Raw genomic sequence first — 14,520 nt, 5'->3', positions numbered from 1 at the left:
ATGTTGATACAACCATGTAAGTCTTTCTTTCATCTTCGGATCACAAATTAATATTTTTGTGATTAAATATGAGCGGTGGAATACTCCTCCATTGGCTTTAAGGGGGCCCAAACTTGTCCGTCCAGAAAGTCAGTGAAGAAAATGTTTAAATAGTCCATGCCACTACAGTGGCTCAACCGTACGTTTATCAAGCGACGATAATACGCTGTGTGTAAGCTATTGAATTCGACATTGATTGTGCTTTTGGTCTCGCTCTAAGTAATTGTTTACAATGGTTAGAAAGTGTGCATTTCCTGGATGTCCGAATCGTGAAAAACTAACGAGTAAACGTAAAGGTGCCTTAACATAATACATGATACAGTGAATCACGATCATTTGATGGGAAACGGTGAAAGGTAAGCTGTTCATTTTGTGGCAATGTTAAGTCTAAGTTTTTCACAATTCACGATTCACAATTACTTAGAGCGAGACCAAAAGTACGATCAATGTCGAATTCAATAGCTTACATACAGCGAGCACGTTCACCTGCTTGTAAACAAAGTTAAGCGCTTCTGGCTATGCCAGCACTTCATCTTGAACACTAGGTGGTGGTAATACTGAGCAGCCAGTAACAAGTAGTAGAAGAAGACCGTCGTCAGTTTAGTTCTCGCGTATGCGTCGTGGAGCTCTCGTGAACTAACGTCAGAGGCCTACAAGAGAGAAAATTAATAGTTGAATAAAGTCGTTCTTTTGTTTGTTTTTTTCGCACGAAAAGTATTATCGTCGCTTGAGAAACGTACGGTTGAGCCACTGTAGTGGCATGGACTATTTTAACATTTTCTGGACAGACAAGTTTGGGCCCCCTTAAAGCCAATGGAGGAGTATTCCACCGCTCATATTTAATCACAAAAATATTAATTTGTGATCCGAAGATGAAAGAAAGACTTACATGGTTGTATCAACATGAGGGTGAGTAATTACTGACAGAATTTTCATTTTTGGGTGAACTATCCCTTTAAAGCCATATTAACTGGAGCCAAATTGTTGCACAAGCCCATGTCTTACTATGTAGTGTATCTTTAGATTATTAGTGATAGAACAACCAGTTTTTCAGTAGTACTTTTGTGCAAACTGAAAGCAAACAAGGAGGATGTAATAAACAATTTTATATTCTAGGGAAAAAAGTTCAAGGAAAAAATGTGTGTGAAAAAAAGCAAAGGTCAAGAAATTAGTATCATCTGGGCCTGTATTCCTCAGGTACACCAGACATGTTTCTCTTTCTGAGTGCCGTGTCCACAGTCTTAATAAGCCCGTCAATGGTGGCACGCATTTCAGGCGTGTAAGGGTCATATTCCAGCTTTCTGAGCCCAGAGCGTTTAAAGTTCCCATCTTTCTGTCCTTCCACACACAGCAGGCGGTCCTCTGACACTTCCAGGCCCAGAAAGATGACCATGTCTTTTAAATGAGAGAAAAGGTCCCGTTTTAAATCCTCAAAGTGCACTACTTGAACTTTCTTCCCATACTTCAGCCAGTCTAGTGTGTGGGATGCCCACCATGGAGCGTAGTTCTTCACAAACTCTGGCCACTCTGATTGAGAGAGAGAGAGAGAGAGAGAGAGAGAGAGAGTTTAACTTTTTTTTTAAATAACATTTTACAGCAGAGGTGTCCGAACTCGGTCCTGAAGGCCCACTGTCCTGCAGAATTTAGCTCCAACTTGCCTGTGAGTTTGTAGTATGCCTAGTAAGACCTTGATTAGCTGTTCAGATGTGTTTTATTGGGATTGGAGCTGAACTCTGCTGGCCAGTGGCCCTCCAGGGTAGGGTTGCACCAGCCGTTCGTAAGTTCTTTCTTAAATTGGAACGTAAAGTCCACACTAGTGGCTTAGTAACTACTAGCTAGTTTGTAACTAACTCTGTACTTTATTCGTTTGCACCATTTGTTCTTAAGGCAGAACGTAGCTAGTAGCTCGTAAGGTCTCTGTAAAGTAATGCGTAGTCGCATAATATGACGTTTACCTTCAGTTATCCTTCAAAATACAGGAGCAGAAGTTGTTGAAATTCCGTGAATTTCAGTTTATCCTTCATTCTGACTTATTTTGCCTCATGTAGCTAACAGTAAAAATAAGTTCCCATTAAATATAATAGCCTACTACTTAATCATAAATGTTTTTATATGTAAATAACATTCAGAAACTGTATTTGAAACTAAATTAATAAGGATCAATAAATAAATACTGAAACAACAACAACAACAACAAAAACATAAGAAATTACATTTATTGATTATGACTGATTTTATTTGACATGCACAACACGGAGTGATAGGACCAATGCACACAGCGGTGCGCTGTTTAACGGGTTCGTGTTGAAGTGTCTAACAAAGTAATCTTTTCACATGATGTTCTCTCTCTTAAAATTTAAGAGAGTGTAAATGTCAGCAGCATCATATATGTGTAAAGAATGAAGTCTGTCAGGTAAAACAAGAGCTTATTGATGCAGTTCAGTCAGTCTGCAATTTTATTCCAACCGTTACTCCTGATAGGAGGCTTCCGTAAATATTTAGTGTATACGTAGAGTTACGCTTCAACTAAGTTTAATGGTGCAAAACAAAAATATTTAGTAGTGCGTAAGTTGTAACTTAGTGCCCATTTACGTCAAAACTAGTCTACGTTGTAACTTGCGCACAGCTGGTGCAATTGGCCCCAGGACTGGACACCCATGTCTTACAATAACATGCTGTCCCATGGTGCCTAAGATTTACTGCATTAGAACTTCTGTAGAAGCAAAAAATGCTGATTTTTTTTAAAAAATGCTGATTTTTAAAAAAAATGCTTCTGTGTTTTGGTTAGTGTGACGCATCAGAAAGAACCAATAAGCTTGTTGGCATGTCAACAAGAACATTGAAACAACAACTGAGGAACACATTTTAAGAAAAGAGTTAAAAAAACACGTCATTAAAATTACAGAAACCTAATCAAAAATGAAACAAAAACAGAATGACAAAGTGCTCATTTCGTAAAAACAAGACACCAAAATGTCACAAGCATCTGCTTCACTGTGGGAAAAAAAAAAAGAAGAACAAGAAGCAAATGTTGCTTAAAAATGTTTTTTGGTGGGGTAAAGACAACTTTGCACAATCTTTTTACTGACTGCTACCACTGTTCACACACTTTTGATTAATGCACATGATTTTAGTAAAATTACTTTAACTGCAAGAAAAATGTGTCTTGGTTTAATAGTTATAACCATTAACCATTAAAGACGTAGACACCAGTAACATGTATTTGGTGCCTATGAGTGACTCGTGTACCTAAAAATAAGCACCAGCTTCTCTGCATCAGTTTTCTGGAGGTTTCTGAGTTAAAAAAGGAAAAGATTCTCAACAAAACCACATTAAAGATAGTCATGGCTTTTTGTGTTCGATGAGTGCATGCTTCCTGACCACAGTACAGCAGATTTACCCTCAAACTGATGTCAACATCAAGAAAAAACAAAACAAAACAGAAGTTCTTCAGAAGATCATGATTATTCTAAAATGTTCTATTTACCTCAATGGATGAATTTTGTATGCTTTTCACAGTATTGCACCATTAGCTCAGCATTATGTTTATGTCAAACCAGAGCTTTATTATGGAAGAGAGTATTTACAAATTGCAAAGGGGAAAATAATCAATATGGCAGCAGTAGGAAAGAAAGTTAATAGAGCCAGTTAACATGTTTATGTGCTTCATGTGAGTAGCACACTCTTAAAACAGATGTGTTAAAAACAACACAACCTGTGTTATATTTTAACACACCTGTGTGTCTAGTTAAGGACAACACATTTTGTGTTACTTTTAACTCAACCAGTGTGTTATTTTTTCTTAATAAAGGCATAAAATATTTAACACACTAATGTGAGAGAGAGAGAGATAGAGAGAGAGAGAGAGAGAGAGAGACAACACTGTCATCCAATCACATTGCCTGTAAGCCGTTAAGCAAGTTTGTGCCTCTTTCTTCATTGGTGGATGACTTAACACACAGGTGTGTTCAGATATAACACAGGTTGAGTTAAAAACAACACAACCTGTGTTATATCTTAACACATCCATGTGACTAGTTAAGGACAACACATGTTGTGTTTTTTTAACTCAACCAGTGTGTTATTCTTATTAACACAGGCGGTATTAAAATATTTAACACACTAATGTGTCATAAATCACACAATTTGTGTCATAGATGTGCTATTTTTGACCAGTTAAATGCATGCAATACACACACTTAGAAAGTATGTGTTAAAATTCTTACAGATCAGTGTGTGAGTTTAGGGACGACATGTGTTGTGTTAATGATTGTGTTAATGAGTCACTGATTTTAACACAGTAAATGTGGCAGGAAGGTGATCTGCTGTTAGCAAGCAGACTCAAAGGAGAAAATCACAATTTTAAGTCACCATCGTGGAAATGAGTGTTTGCTTTAGTTGGGCTCTCGACCCTTGACTTTATAATATTACATTTTTTTTTTATATCATCAATATACTCTGAAGGATTTCTTAAAAGTTGCTCTGATAAAAAAAAAAAACTCAATGAGTTCGAGACACAGACTTTAAGATTCAGCCCGTGAATCTCAACAGTGGTGAGAATAATAAAGCATGTTGCAGTGCATTCTGGGTGCCACCAATCAAGATTCATCCATGGCTCCCATCATGCATTGCTGCATGAATAAATTATGAGCTGAATTGTCTTAGTAATTTCCTTTATTCTCACTATTTTTTTTTTTTTTTCTGTTTTTATGTGACTTTTTAGTAGCTTGTTTTCTAATGTGATCTGTTGATAAGAATATGTTGCTTGTCACCGTTGTTGAGATTCACAGGCTGATTCTTGATGTCTGTGTGTGCCTAAAATATATATATATTTTATTTTTTGATCAGAACAACTTTTTAAGAAGGGTCAAGAGCTCAACTAAAGCAAACCCTCATCTCCATGATGGTAACTTAAAATTGTGAATTTCTCCTTTGAGTCTGCTTGTTAACAGCAGATCACATTCCTGACACATTTAATGTGTTAAAATGAACACAAGTCATCCACCGATGAAGAAAGAGGCACAAACTTTCTTAACGGCTTGGGGAGTGATGTAGCAGCAATGTGATTGGATGATAGTTAACAAATGTTGTGTTGGACACAGTGTTGTCTCTCTCTCTCTCTCTCTCTCTCTCTCTCTCTACACATGATCAACTTAAACTGACACAAAAAATGTGTTATTAATTGACACATCCTTTTTGAGAGTGCACTAGGATTTAGATCAAGCTTTCATTTCTCACCTTTCCCCTTCCAGTGAGCTTGAGAGGCAAATCCAATATGGCCACCATACTTTCGGTTAAATTCAGCCATGAGTGCTTTATAAGGATTCCGGATCATGAGGATGCTAGCGTCAAAGGCGTCAATCTCCTTCCTGCCACTCTCATGGGTCTTGATACATATGGTTCTACCGCTGCGCCAGTGATCTCTCTCCCCTTTGAATCCTGCACATTCAAAGAGTTCAACCAGAGAGGAAGACCATGAGCAAGCAAGAGAGAACATGATGGCTTAATGGAGAACTAAAAGTTAAAGTTAACCTTTGTTGTACAGTGAGCCATCAAAGTAGTAGCTCCCTGTGTAGTAACCTGTGGCCAGTTCAATAAGGTGACGGGCCCAGGTATTCCCCGCTCCTGGGAAACTAGCTAGTGCCATTAGGTGCTTGGAACGAGTGGGTAAAAAGCGCCGGTCCATACAGCGATTATCTGTAGATATAAAGGAGGATATACATCGGACCAAACATGAGATATTGAAGTAAAACAAATCCTTAGTTTCATTAAAGTTTCCTTGAAATTGCTTGACAAGCAAGTGTACTAGCATATACATGGTCTTAAAACTAACATGTATGGATTAAAACCACAACAATAATAGTCTTTAAATAATGACAGAAACATTCTGTAAAAGACAGATAAAATCAAATTTGAGCAGTTTGATAAACAGTGGGAAGGCTAATAATGCACGCATCACATGTTTTGTTGCTTAGATTTCAAGTTTGGTTTGGACAAGTTCATGATGACCATTCAGAATTTGAACCACAGAGCTGATGACTATTAAAAACCGAGAGGAAAATGAGATGAGTTTGTACTTTTATTGGGAAGCAGTGCCAGAGATAACGGGGTGAAAGGTGGGAATGATTCTAGGGGCCCACAATGATTACAGTACAGAACATTTAATGAAATTTAAGACAAATTCCTCACTCAAAAATATTGTGCTTGTGTTGTTTAACATTATAAATAATTTCATATAATATTTAAAATTTTGTTTAATATTTCATATTTTTTGTTTTAATTAGAGAAAAGAAAAACACATAGTAATTTATAGCAAATATTTTCAGAAATGTCCTGTGGAAATATACACGGTTTCAAAAGTATAGCTATATATAGTGTTCTATTAGTATACTTCTTTTAAACTAAAAATAAGTATAATTTCAGTCTACTTTTTATGTACTTTTCAGAAATATACTGTATACTTTTCAGAAATGTACTTATGCCCCTACTGCACACATGTTGATGGCACATGAAAAAAATTTTTTTTGGGGTTCGTTTGGGAACATTTTATTGATAAAAAAAAAGTTTGACCCCCACCCTCCCCCAACCCCAAAATATGAAAATGTTTTCGCTGCCTCAGGGCAACGTTGTGCGACAATGGTACAGAGTCATAGAGAAAATTATCATCAAAATCAAAATGATTTCTTCAATTTTTAAATTTTTTTTTAAGTAAATAAGGAAAAACTCTTGAAACACATTGATATATTGAATTTGATACATGCATAGGTCTGTATCATTTAGTGTGCTAGGCCATATAATGTACTTCATGTAATAAGATTTCACTCCATACGAAACTTCAAAAAGCAGTTCTTCTCTGCTGTGACATAGTGGTGTATGTTACAATTTTTGCACATCACTTTGGGTTTTCCTGCACATCCAGGAACCCTGCATCTTCCCTTCTTATAATACATTATGTCCAATGTGAGGTATTGTCCAAAACCTCCTCAAAAAGTACCCCTCATCGCACAACGTTGCCCTGAGGCAACAAAATGAAAAACTGATTTTCTGAACATGCTAAATAAAAAAAACTTCATAAAACCTGACAAAAGGCTTCTCTACACCTTCATACACACACACATATTTTTTATGTACAGTTCATGTCATTTTAAATAAGATTACTAAAGCAAATAATCTTGCCTTCTTCTCACACCATGTGCTCCTGTGACCAAGTGTCAGAACAGGACGTCCCACCTTTAAATGGTGCTTGAAAGTGACTCCCACACCTTTTTGGACTGTTCTTTGGTACTTTCTCAACCTTTCTAACCAGTTGTAATCATTTAAAGAAAAATGTACAAAACATAGGCCTATGTGTTCTGAGTTTGTCACACCGCAGAAAAATGTGTTATTAACCACCCAGCCAAATTTGAATTATTAAAAAAATCGGCAAGTAAATGAATTAAGTTATCAAAATCTCAAAATAATTCAAATAATCAAACGCTGGGGGCGTGTCGGATGCCGGAGCTCAAAGCCACACCCACTCGCGAGAGCTGCCATCTCAACTGATGCATATAAACAAAAGAATCACGTTAGAGGGTTGCAAAATTTAGTAGAGTTACTGTGGACTACCTACTAATTATAACATAAGCACACAAGGCATCTTACACTCACTGGTGGGCGCGTACTGCCTACTGTTGTCGAGTTGACAGATGACGGGAAGATGAAGGCCGGGACGGGAGAGACTCTGTCCGGCCACAAATAATTGGTTGTCGGTGGGACGGGAGGATGAAGGCCGAGGCGGAAGATAGTCTGTTCAGCCCCATTCACCAAAAACAGCGGATTATCAATGAATCCCAGCTGTCTGATGAAAGTTTGTAAAACTATCCGGTATAGAATGATCACTTTAGAGACAAAATTAATCCACCCCTTCATATCATTGTTTTAGGAAATTTAAATAAGGAGACCGAGCTGTAATGTATATTATAACAACCAGGTAATATGCATTTGCGTGACGACAGATATATATATATATATATACAGGGAGTGCAGAATTATTAGGCAAGTTGATTTTCTGATCATATTTTTTTTCCAAGCACATTTTACCAATTCCAATCCACATCAATCTTAATAACTACTATTAATATTGTTTTTAATAATTTATAAGTGATATATATAATTGTTCATGAAGGCTGGAAATGAAGAATGCCCTATATTCAGGTGTGCAGAATTATTAGGCAGGTTTTCTTTTACAGATAAAATGAGCCAAAAAAGAGCTTTAACTCAGACTGAAAAGTCAAAAATTATTAAATACCCATGAGAAGGACGCAATACTAATGTAATACTAGAAATTGCAAAGTTAAAGCATGACCATTGGACAGTGAAATGCTCATTGGGTCAGCGGGGTCATACAAAAACAGCTGGAGAAGAAAAGACACGTTAACTGCAAAATAATTAAGAATTAAGGTGAAGAATTAAGTGTGAAACCATCAGGAACCCTTTAGTCTCCAGCGCCACCATTTCCCAGTACTGAAACCTACCTGGAGTCTTCAGAAGTGTGAGGTGTCAGGATCTCAGAGACTTAGGTTAGGTGAAGAATCCTAAAAAGCGACCCGCTCTTAATAAGAATCACAAGCTGAAGTGTTATAAAATACATGAAGACTGGGTTTTTATAGGCCTTATAGACAGACAGCTTGAGAGTGACTCCTGAAGGACCAGCACCACATCCTCTTGTACCACTGTTTGAAGAATTTATCTTCCAGAATCTGGCAGTAAGTTTTGGAAGATCATTTAGTCCATCTCTGCAAGATGGACATTTCAGGATAAGAGATGGACTAAAAGTGAACTCCCACACCTTACTGCCAGATTCTGGAAGATAAATTCTTCAAACAGTGGTACAAGAGGATGTGGTGCTGGTCCTTCAGGAGTCACTCTCAAGCTGTCTGTCTATAAGGCCTATAAAAACCCAGTCTTCATGTATTTTGTAACACTTCAGCTTGTGATTCTTATTAAGAGCAGGTCGCTTTTTAGGATTCTTCACCTAACCTAAGTCTCTGAGATCCTGACACCTCACACTTCTGAAGACTCCAGGTAGGTTTCAGTACTGGGAAATGGTGGCGCTGGAGACTAAAGGGTTCCTGATGGTTTCACACTTAATTCTTCACCTTAATTCTTAATTATTTTGCAGTTAACGTGTCTTTTCTTCTCCAGCTGTTTTTGTATGACCCCGCTGACCCAATGAGCATTTCACTGTCCAATGGTCATGCTTTAACTTTGCAATTTCTAGTATTACATTAGTATTGCGTCCTTCTCATGGGTATTTAATAATTTTTGACTTTTCAGTCTGAGTTAAAGCTCTTTTTTGGCTCATTTTATCTGTAAAAGAAAACCTGCCTAATAATTCTGCACACCTGAATATAGGGCATTCTTCATTTCCAGCCTTCATGAACAATTATATATCACTTATAAATGATTAAAAACAATATTAATAGTAGTTATTAAGATTGATGTGGATTGGAATTGGTAAAATGTGCTTGGAAAAAAAATATGATCAGAAAATCAACTTGCCTAATAATTCTGCACACCCTGTATATATATATATACAGCTATGGAAAAAATTAAGAGACCACTCCAAGTTCAGAAACCAATGTTAAGTGGTCTCTTAATTTTTTCCATAGCTGTATATATATATATATATATATATATATATATATATATATATATATATATATATATATATATATATATATATATATATATATATATATATACACTGATTAACGCTCTAACTTCACAGTTCAGCACTACATAATTCACAGTCTTTGTAATGTGTTTCAGCAATACATTTGTAACATTTATAAACGTGTTTAGAAACAAATGTCAGAATTGACTTTACAGGGACTTTAAAATTTCACTTAAAGGATTAGTTCACTTTCAGATTATAATTTTCTGATAATTTACTCACCCCCATGTCATCTAAGATGTTCATGTCTTTTTCTCTTCAGTCGAAAAGAAATTAAGGTTTTTGATGAAAACATTCCAGGATTTTTCTCCTTATAGTGGACTTCAATGGCCTCCAGACAGTTGAAGGTCAAAATTATAGTTTCAGAGCAGCTGAAACTACACAATCCCAGACGAGGAATAAGGGTCTTATCTAGAGAAACCATCACTCATTTTTTAAAACAAAAACAACAACAACAACAAAAGTTTAAGTTTTAACAATAAATGCTCATCTTGAACTAGCTCTCTTCTTCTTCTCTATTAGAATTCCGGCAGTGTAGACACTGCTAAGTGTATTACTGCCCTCCACAGGTTAAAGTTTGAACTAATTGTTATATACTTGCACTAGCATATTGTATATGACAATTTAGTTCAAACTTTGACCTGTGGAGGGCAGTAATACACTTAGCAGCATCTACACTGCTGGAATTCTAATAGAGAAGAAGAAGAGAGCTAGTTCAAGATGAGCATTTATGGTTAAAACGTATAAAAACATTTTTTTAGAAAATGAGCGATGGTTTCTCTAGATAAGACCCTTATTCCTCATCTGGGATTGCTGTAAACTGTAATTTTGACCTTCAACTGTTTGGGCTCCATTGAAGTCCACTATAAGGAGAATAATCCTGCAATGTTTTCATCAAAAACCTTAATTTCTTTTCGACAAAGGAAAGAAAGACATGAACATCTTGGATAACATGGGGGTGGGTAAATTATAAGGAAAATTATATTTGAAAGTGAACTAAACATTTAATTTGAAGTATACTTCTTTTTCGTAAGGGATTACAAGGACAGTATTTATTGTCATTGTGCCTTCCTGGTTGCACAGATAAAGTTTTTCAACATTATGCTCCAAATATTTAATTTGGAGCATAGACCCAGAACATATTTCTCCTCCCTCAAAGTCAAGACAGTGTGTGTGTGTGTGTGTGTGTGTGTGTGTGTGTGTGTGTGTGTGTGTGTGTGTGTGTGTGTGTGTGTGTGTGTGTGCTTTTGTTTATATTACATTGTGGGGACCAAATGTCCCCATGATGTAATATAAACCTGAGTTCACCTACATCGTGGGGACCAGCCAGCGGTCCCCACAATGTAAATGGGTTTATAAATCATATAGAATGAGTTTTTGTGAAAAAGTAAAAGTTTGCACAGTTTCCTGTGAGGGTTAGGTTTAGGGGTAGGGGCAGGGTAGGGGGATAGAATGTACAGTTTGTTCAGTGTAAAATGCATTGAAGTCTATGGAAAGTCCCCACAATTCACAAAAACAAACATGTGTGTGTGTGTGTGTGTCTGTGTGTGTGTGGTTTTTTTTTTTCTGGCCGAGTGCATGTTTGCATGTTTCGAAAGAAGGCTCTGTTTGCACAGCAGAGAAGTTGCATCATTTATGTGTTGCAAGTGTGCATTTATTCAAATTATATCATGCATTTAGATATATCTGCAATCGATTTAGTGTCAAATTTACATTTGGTGGCAAGATCACCTTTGACCACTCTTGAAAACAAAGCAAACTTTAATAAAGGATTCAGTGTTTTGCTCACTTTGACAGCGAACTTGGAGGAAGAGAAGAGTAAGTGTGAGTTTTGCAAACATGAGGGTGGACAAATTTAGAAGTGATAAGAAGCCACGAAAGCTCATTTAGAGCTCATCACATATTTGAAACACCATGAAGAGAGAATGTGTTAAAGCAGTACAGATGGAGCTATTTTTGTGCTTCTGTGACCTGATGCGTTTGTTCTAGTCCCAAACATGCAAACAAATATGGCAATAAAATCTGTGTATGCTGCCTGTGCGTTGGCCTGAGCACACTGTTTTAAACCAAACAAGGTCATGTTACCTTGCACTTGGGTCTGGTACACTACAAAGAAGTCATTGTTTCCACAGCTCTCAAAGTCTTCTCCTACGCATCGCTGGAGACACAATTCCTCATCCTCATGCTCATGCAGAGTGAATAGAGGAGTGGGAAACCCACAGTGACATTTTTCACCAGCCAAAGCGGCCAGAGAGAATTCCTATGCCAGGCAAAGGAAGAGATTATGTAAGACAGAATTGCATAAACACAGTAGTATGAGAGACACCAGATTCACATCATGCATACATACTTACTTTCTCTGTGCACATGTCAACACACTTGTCCACAGACATGTTCTGAATAACAGCACTAGCAGGAAGCGCCAGGGTCACGTTGTCTGGCCTCTTGAAACAACCCTTGAAGATGGCACTCCCATCTTAAGAGCAAAATAAACAAGTACATGATTTTCAAAATTTAAAAAAACAAACAAAAAAAACCCAACATTTTAGTATTTTCTAAAGGAGATATTTGTGTCGCTTACATGATAAAAATCTCGCCCGCATGATGCTAGAGTGGTTTCCAGAGTCATGCTATGTGGTTGCTGATGTGGTTTTTCAGCATGTCAGCTGTAAAACGGCTCTAAACAATTAACTCTAATTCAAAGCACGAATGAGCAAGCTCAAAACTATTTTCAAAATATTTTTGATTGACTCAAAAAGAATCAAAAGAGTAATTAGTTCACAAATTGGACATCATGACTTGCATTGTGTTCAATCGACACACACACACGTGGAAATCTTGTTGGCAAAGGTTATTTACACTAACTTTGCCCAACTTTGCCTGGTTGACCCAATCAAAATTAAAAAAGAAACTAAAATGACAGTGGCATGGAGAGTAAAGGCCACGATAAACTTCAAGCGAAATTGCAGAATGAACTGGTGTGATGTGATCTAAAACAAAATCAGGCCAAAATGAAGTTTGTTTTCTGTTTGTTTCGGGAGTTTGAAACAGCTGCAGAGCAAGTATGGAATTTGCTACTGCCAATACATACACAACACGCTGCTGTGAGCAAATAAGACATGCTGCTGCTGTATAATAGCGGACATGAATTACCCGTAGCAGATCTATACAGGTGGAGCTGGGGAAGGTGGAGGGTTTATGAAAGAGTGCTGCAAATGCTACAGCAAATGCTGACAAAGTTTTTGAAGGTCGAGCAGTGAGCTCATTGGCTACTGATACAGCAGGAACCAATCAATTGAGTCAAAGACCTATCAGACTGCGCCATCAAGAGTTTCATGACAGAACTTTGTATTTTTAATTCTAATTGAAAGAGACACTGACACTGTTTTTCATGTTTAATACTGTAAAGCTGCTTGCTTTTAAACAATCCATTGTATAAAGTGGTATAAATAAACAATACAATACAATGAGGAACAAATACTTTCTGCCATTATAAATAGTATAAATAGCATCTAACACTATTTATACTTAGTGCAAAGAAAATACTGTTTTGCTATGTACACTTAGTAGAAATAGTCTTTGCCTTTAATAAAACTGCTTTGGCCCCAAGCACTTCTTAACTTAATAAATCAAAGTTGTTCGTGCGCTGCTATTTTATTCGTGCTTTTTACTTGTCCTCTCCCATGCACACACATCCTGTCACAAGGGAAAGTGCTTAATCAGGACACACGGGACGGAATGTCACAAGTTTCTGCCAGTGCTATTTTTTATCAAACATGACGCATAAGGAAAAGGGAATTATAAAAATGAATGCTATGAGAATCAGCTAAACAATACTGGGAAAAGTTCCAATAAATATATTTAAACATTTATAAATGATTATCATAGAGATAGAATCTTTCCTCAAAAACAGAAGGAAATCATTTAAAATAGTCACTCACCCAAGAAATCAATTGTGGGGAGTCATTATCCCTGTGCTACACTTCCTCTAGCTTTCCAGGAACAGTAAGGTTTCATTTAATAACATTAGATCAATATTGTTTCATTTAACCATTGTTATTAAAAATAAAATTGTTAATTGTTTTAAAAATGCATTAGTAAGTGTTGAAATGAACATCAAGATTAAAAAATACTTTAGAAGTATTGTTCATTGTTACTTCATGTCAACTAATGTAGTAAATTAATGTTATCAAAGAAAACCTTATTGTAAAGTCTTGCCAAATTTCCTTTAAGAAATTAGATTGTCTTATCGATAAAAGCAGTTATGTGTGCATTTCCACTTTCCTGAGAGTGACACCAAAATGTTGAGCCATATGGAAGTAAATTAATGTTAATGCCAAATGTTTTTGAAATAAAAAGCTTGTTGAATTGCACTTTTTTTTTTATATAGCCTAATCTCATTCACTGTAGAGAAAGCAGCTTACATGTAGCCTACACAGGGAAAGTAACCGTAAAGACACTGAATTAAATATAAATGCAGCTTCTGTGACTTTGTCAGCTTTTCTGAATTTATACTGTCCCTGATAATCGTCAGACATTCTCTTACCGCTTGCTCCATTTCAGCAAAATCCGTTTTTATGAATGAATGATGACTTACTAGCGTGATCTGGTCTTAAACAGCCGCTAGCGGCACCTGCTGGTGAAGTCTGCTAACAGCAGATGGAGAACATGCATCGACACTCTACTACTTTTCCTGCAGTTCCCGGATGTGAAATGTTGAATTTTCTGCTGAATTTGCCACTGAATTTGTCGAAGCGAATTTGTAA

General features: G+C 36.7%; 1 protein-coding gene across 5 annotated transcripts in view; it reads right to left on the bottom strand.

Moving 5' to 3' along the window:
- Positions 1-964: 964 nt before the first annotated feature.
- wscd2 (WSC domain containing 2) overlaps positions 965-14,520 on the bottom strand; it is a 64,978-nt gene continuing 51,422 nt past the window's right edge. For all 5 annotated transcript variants that reach the window (XM_067407993.1, XM_067407995.1, XM_067407991.1 and 2 more), the window contains 5 exons: positions 12,109-12,230; positions 11,840-12,014; positions 5,572-5,736; positions 5,278-5,478; positions 965-1,566 (listed from right to left, as the gene is read on the bottom strand). In XM_067407993.1, the coding sequence (XP_067264094.1) occupies positions 1,214-1,566; positions 5,278-5,478; positions 5,572-5,736; positions 11,840-12,014; positions 12,109-12,230 (1,016 nt within the window). In that variant the 3' untranslated portion in view covers positions 965-1,213. The remainder of the gene's footprint in view (positions 1,567-5,277; positions 5,479-5,571; positions 5,737-11,839; positions 12,015-12,108; positions 12,231-14,520) is intronic.

Source organism: Chanodichthys erythropterus, chromosome 13, assembly GCF_024489055.1.
Source record: "Chanodichthys erythropterus isolate Z2021 chromosome 13, ASM2448905v1, whole genome shotgun sequence".
NCBI lineage: Eukaryota > Metazoa > Chordata > Actinopteri > Cypriniformes > Xenocyprididae > Chanodichthys > Chanodichthys erythropterus.
Note: the sequence above shows the minus strand (reverse complement) of the source record. Positions and strands in the feature narration are given on the sequence as shown.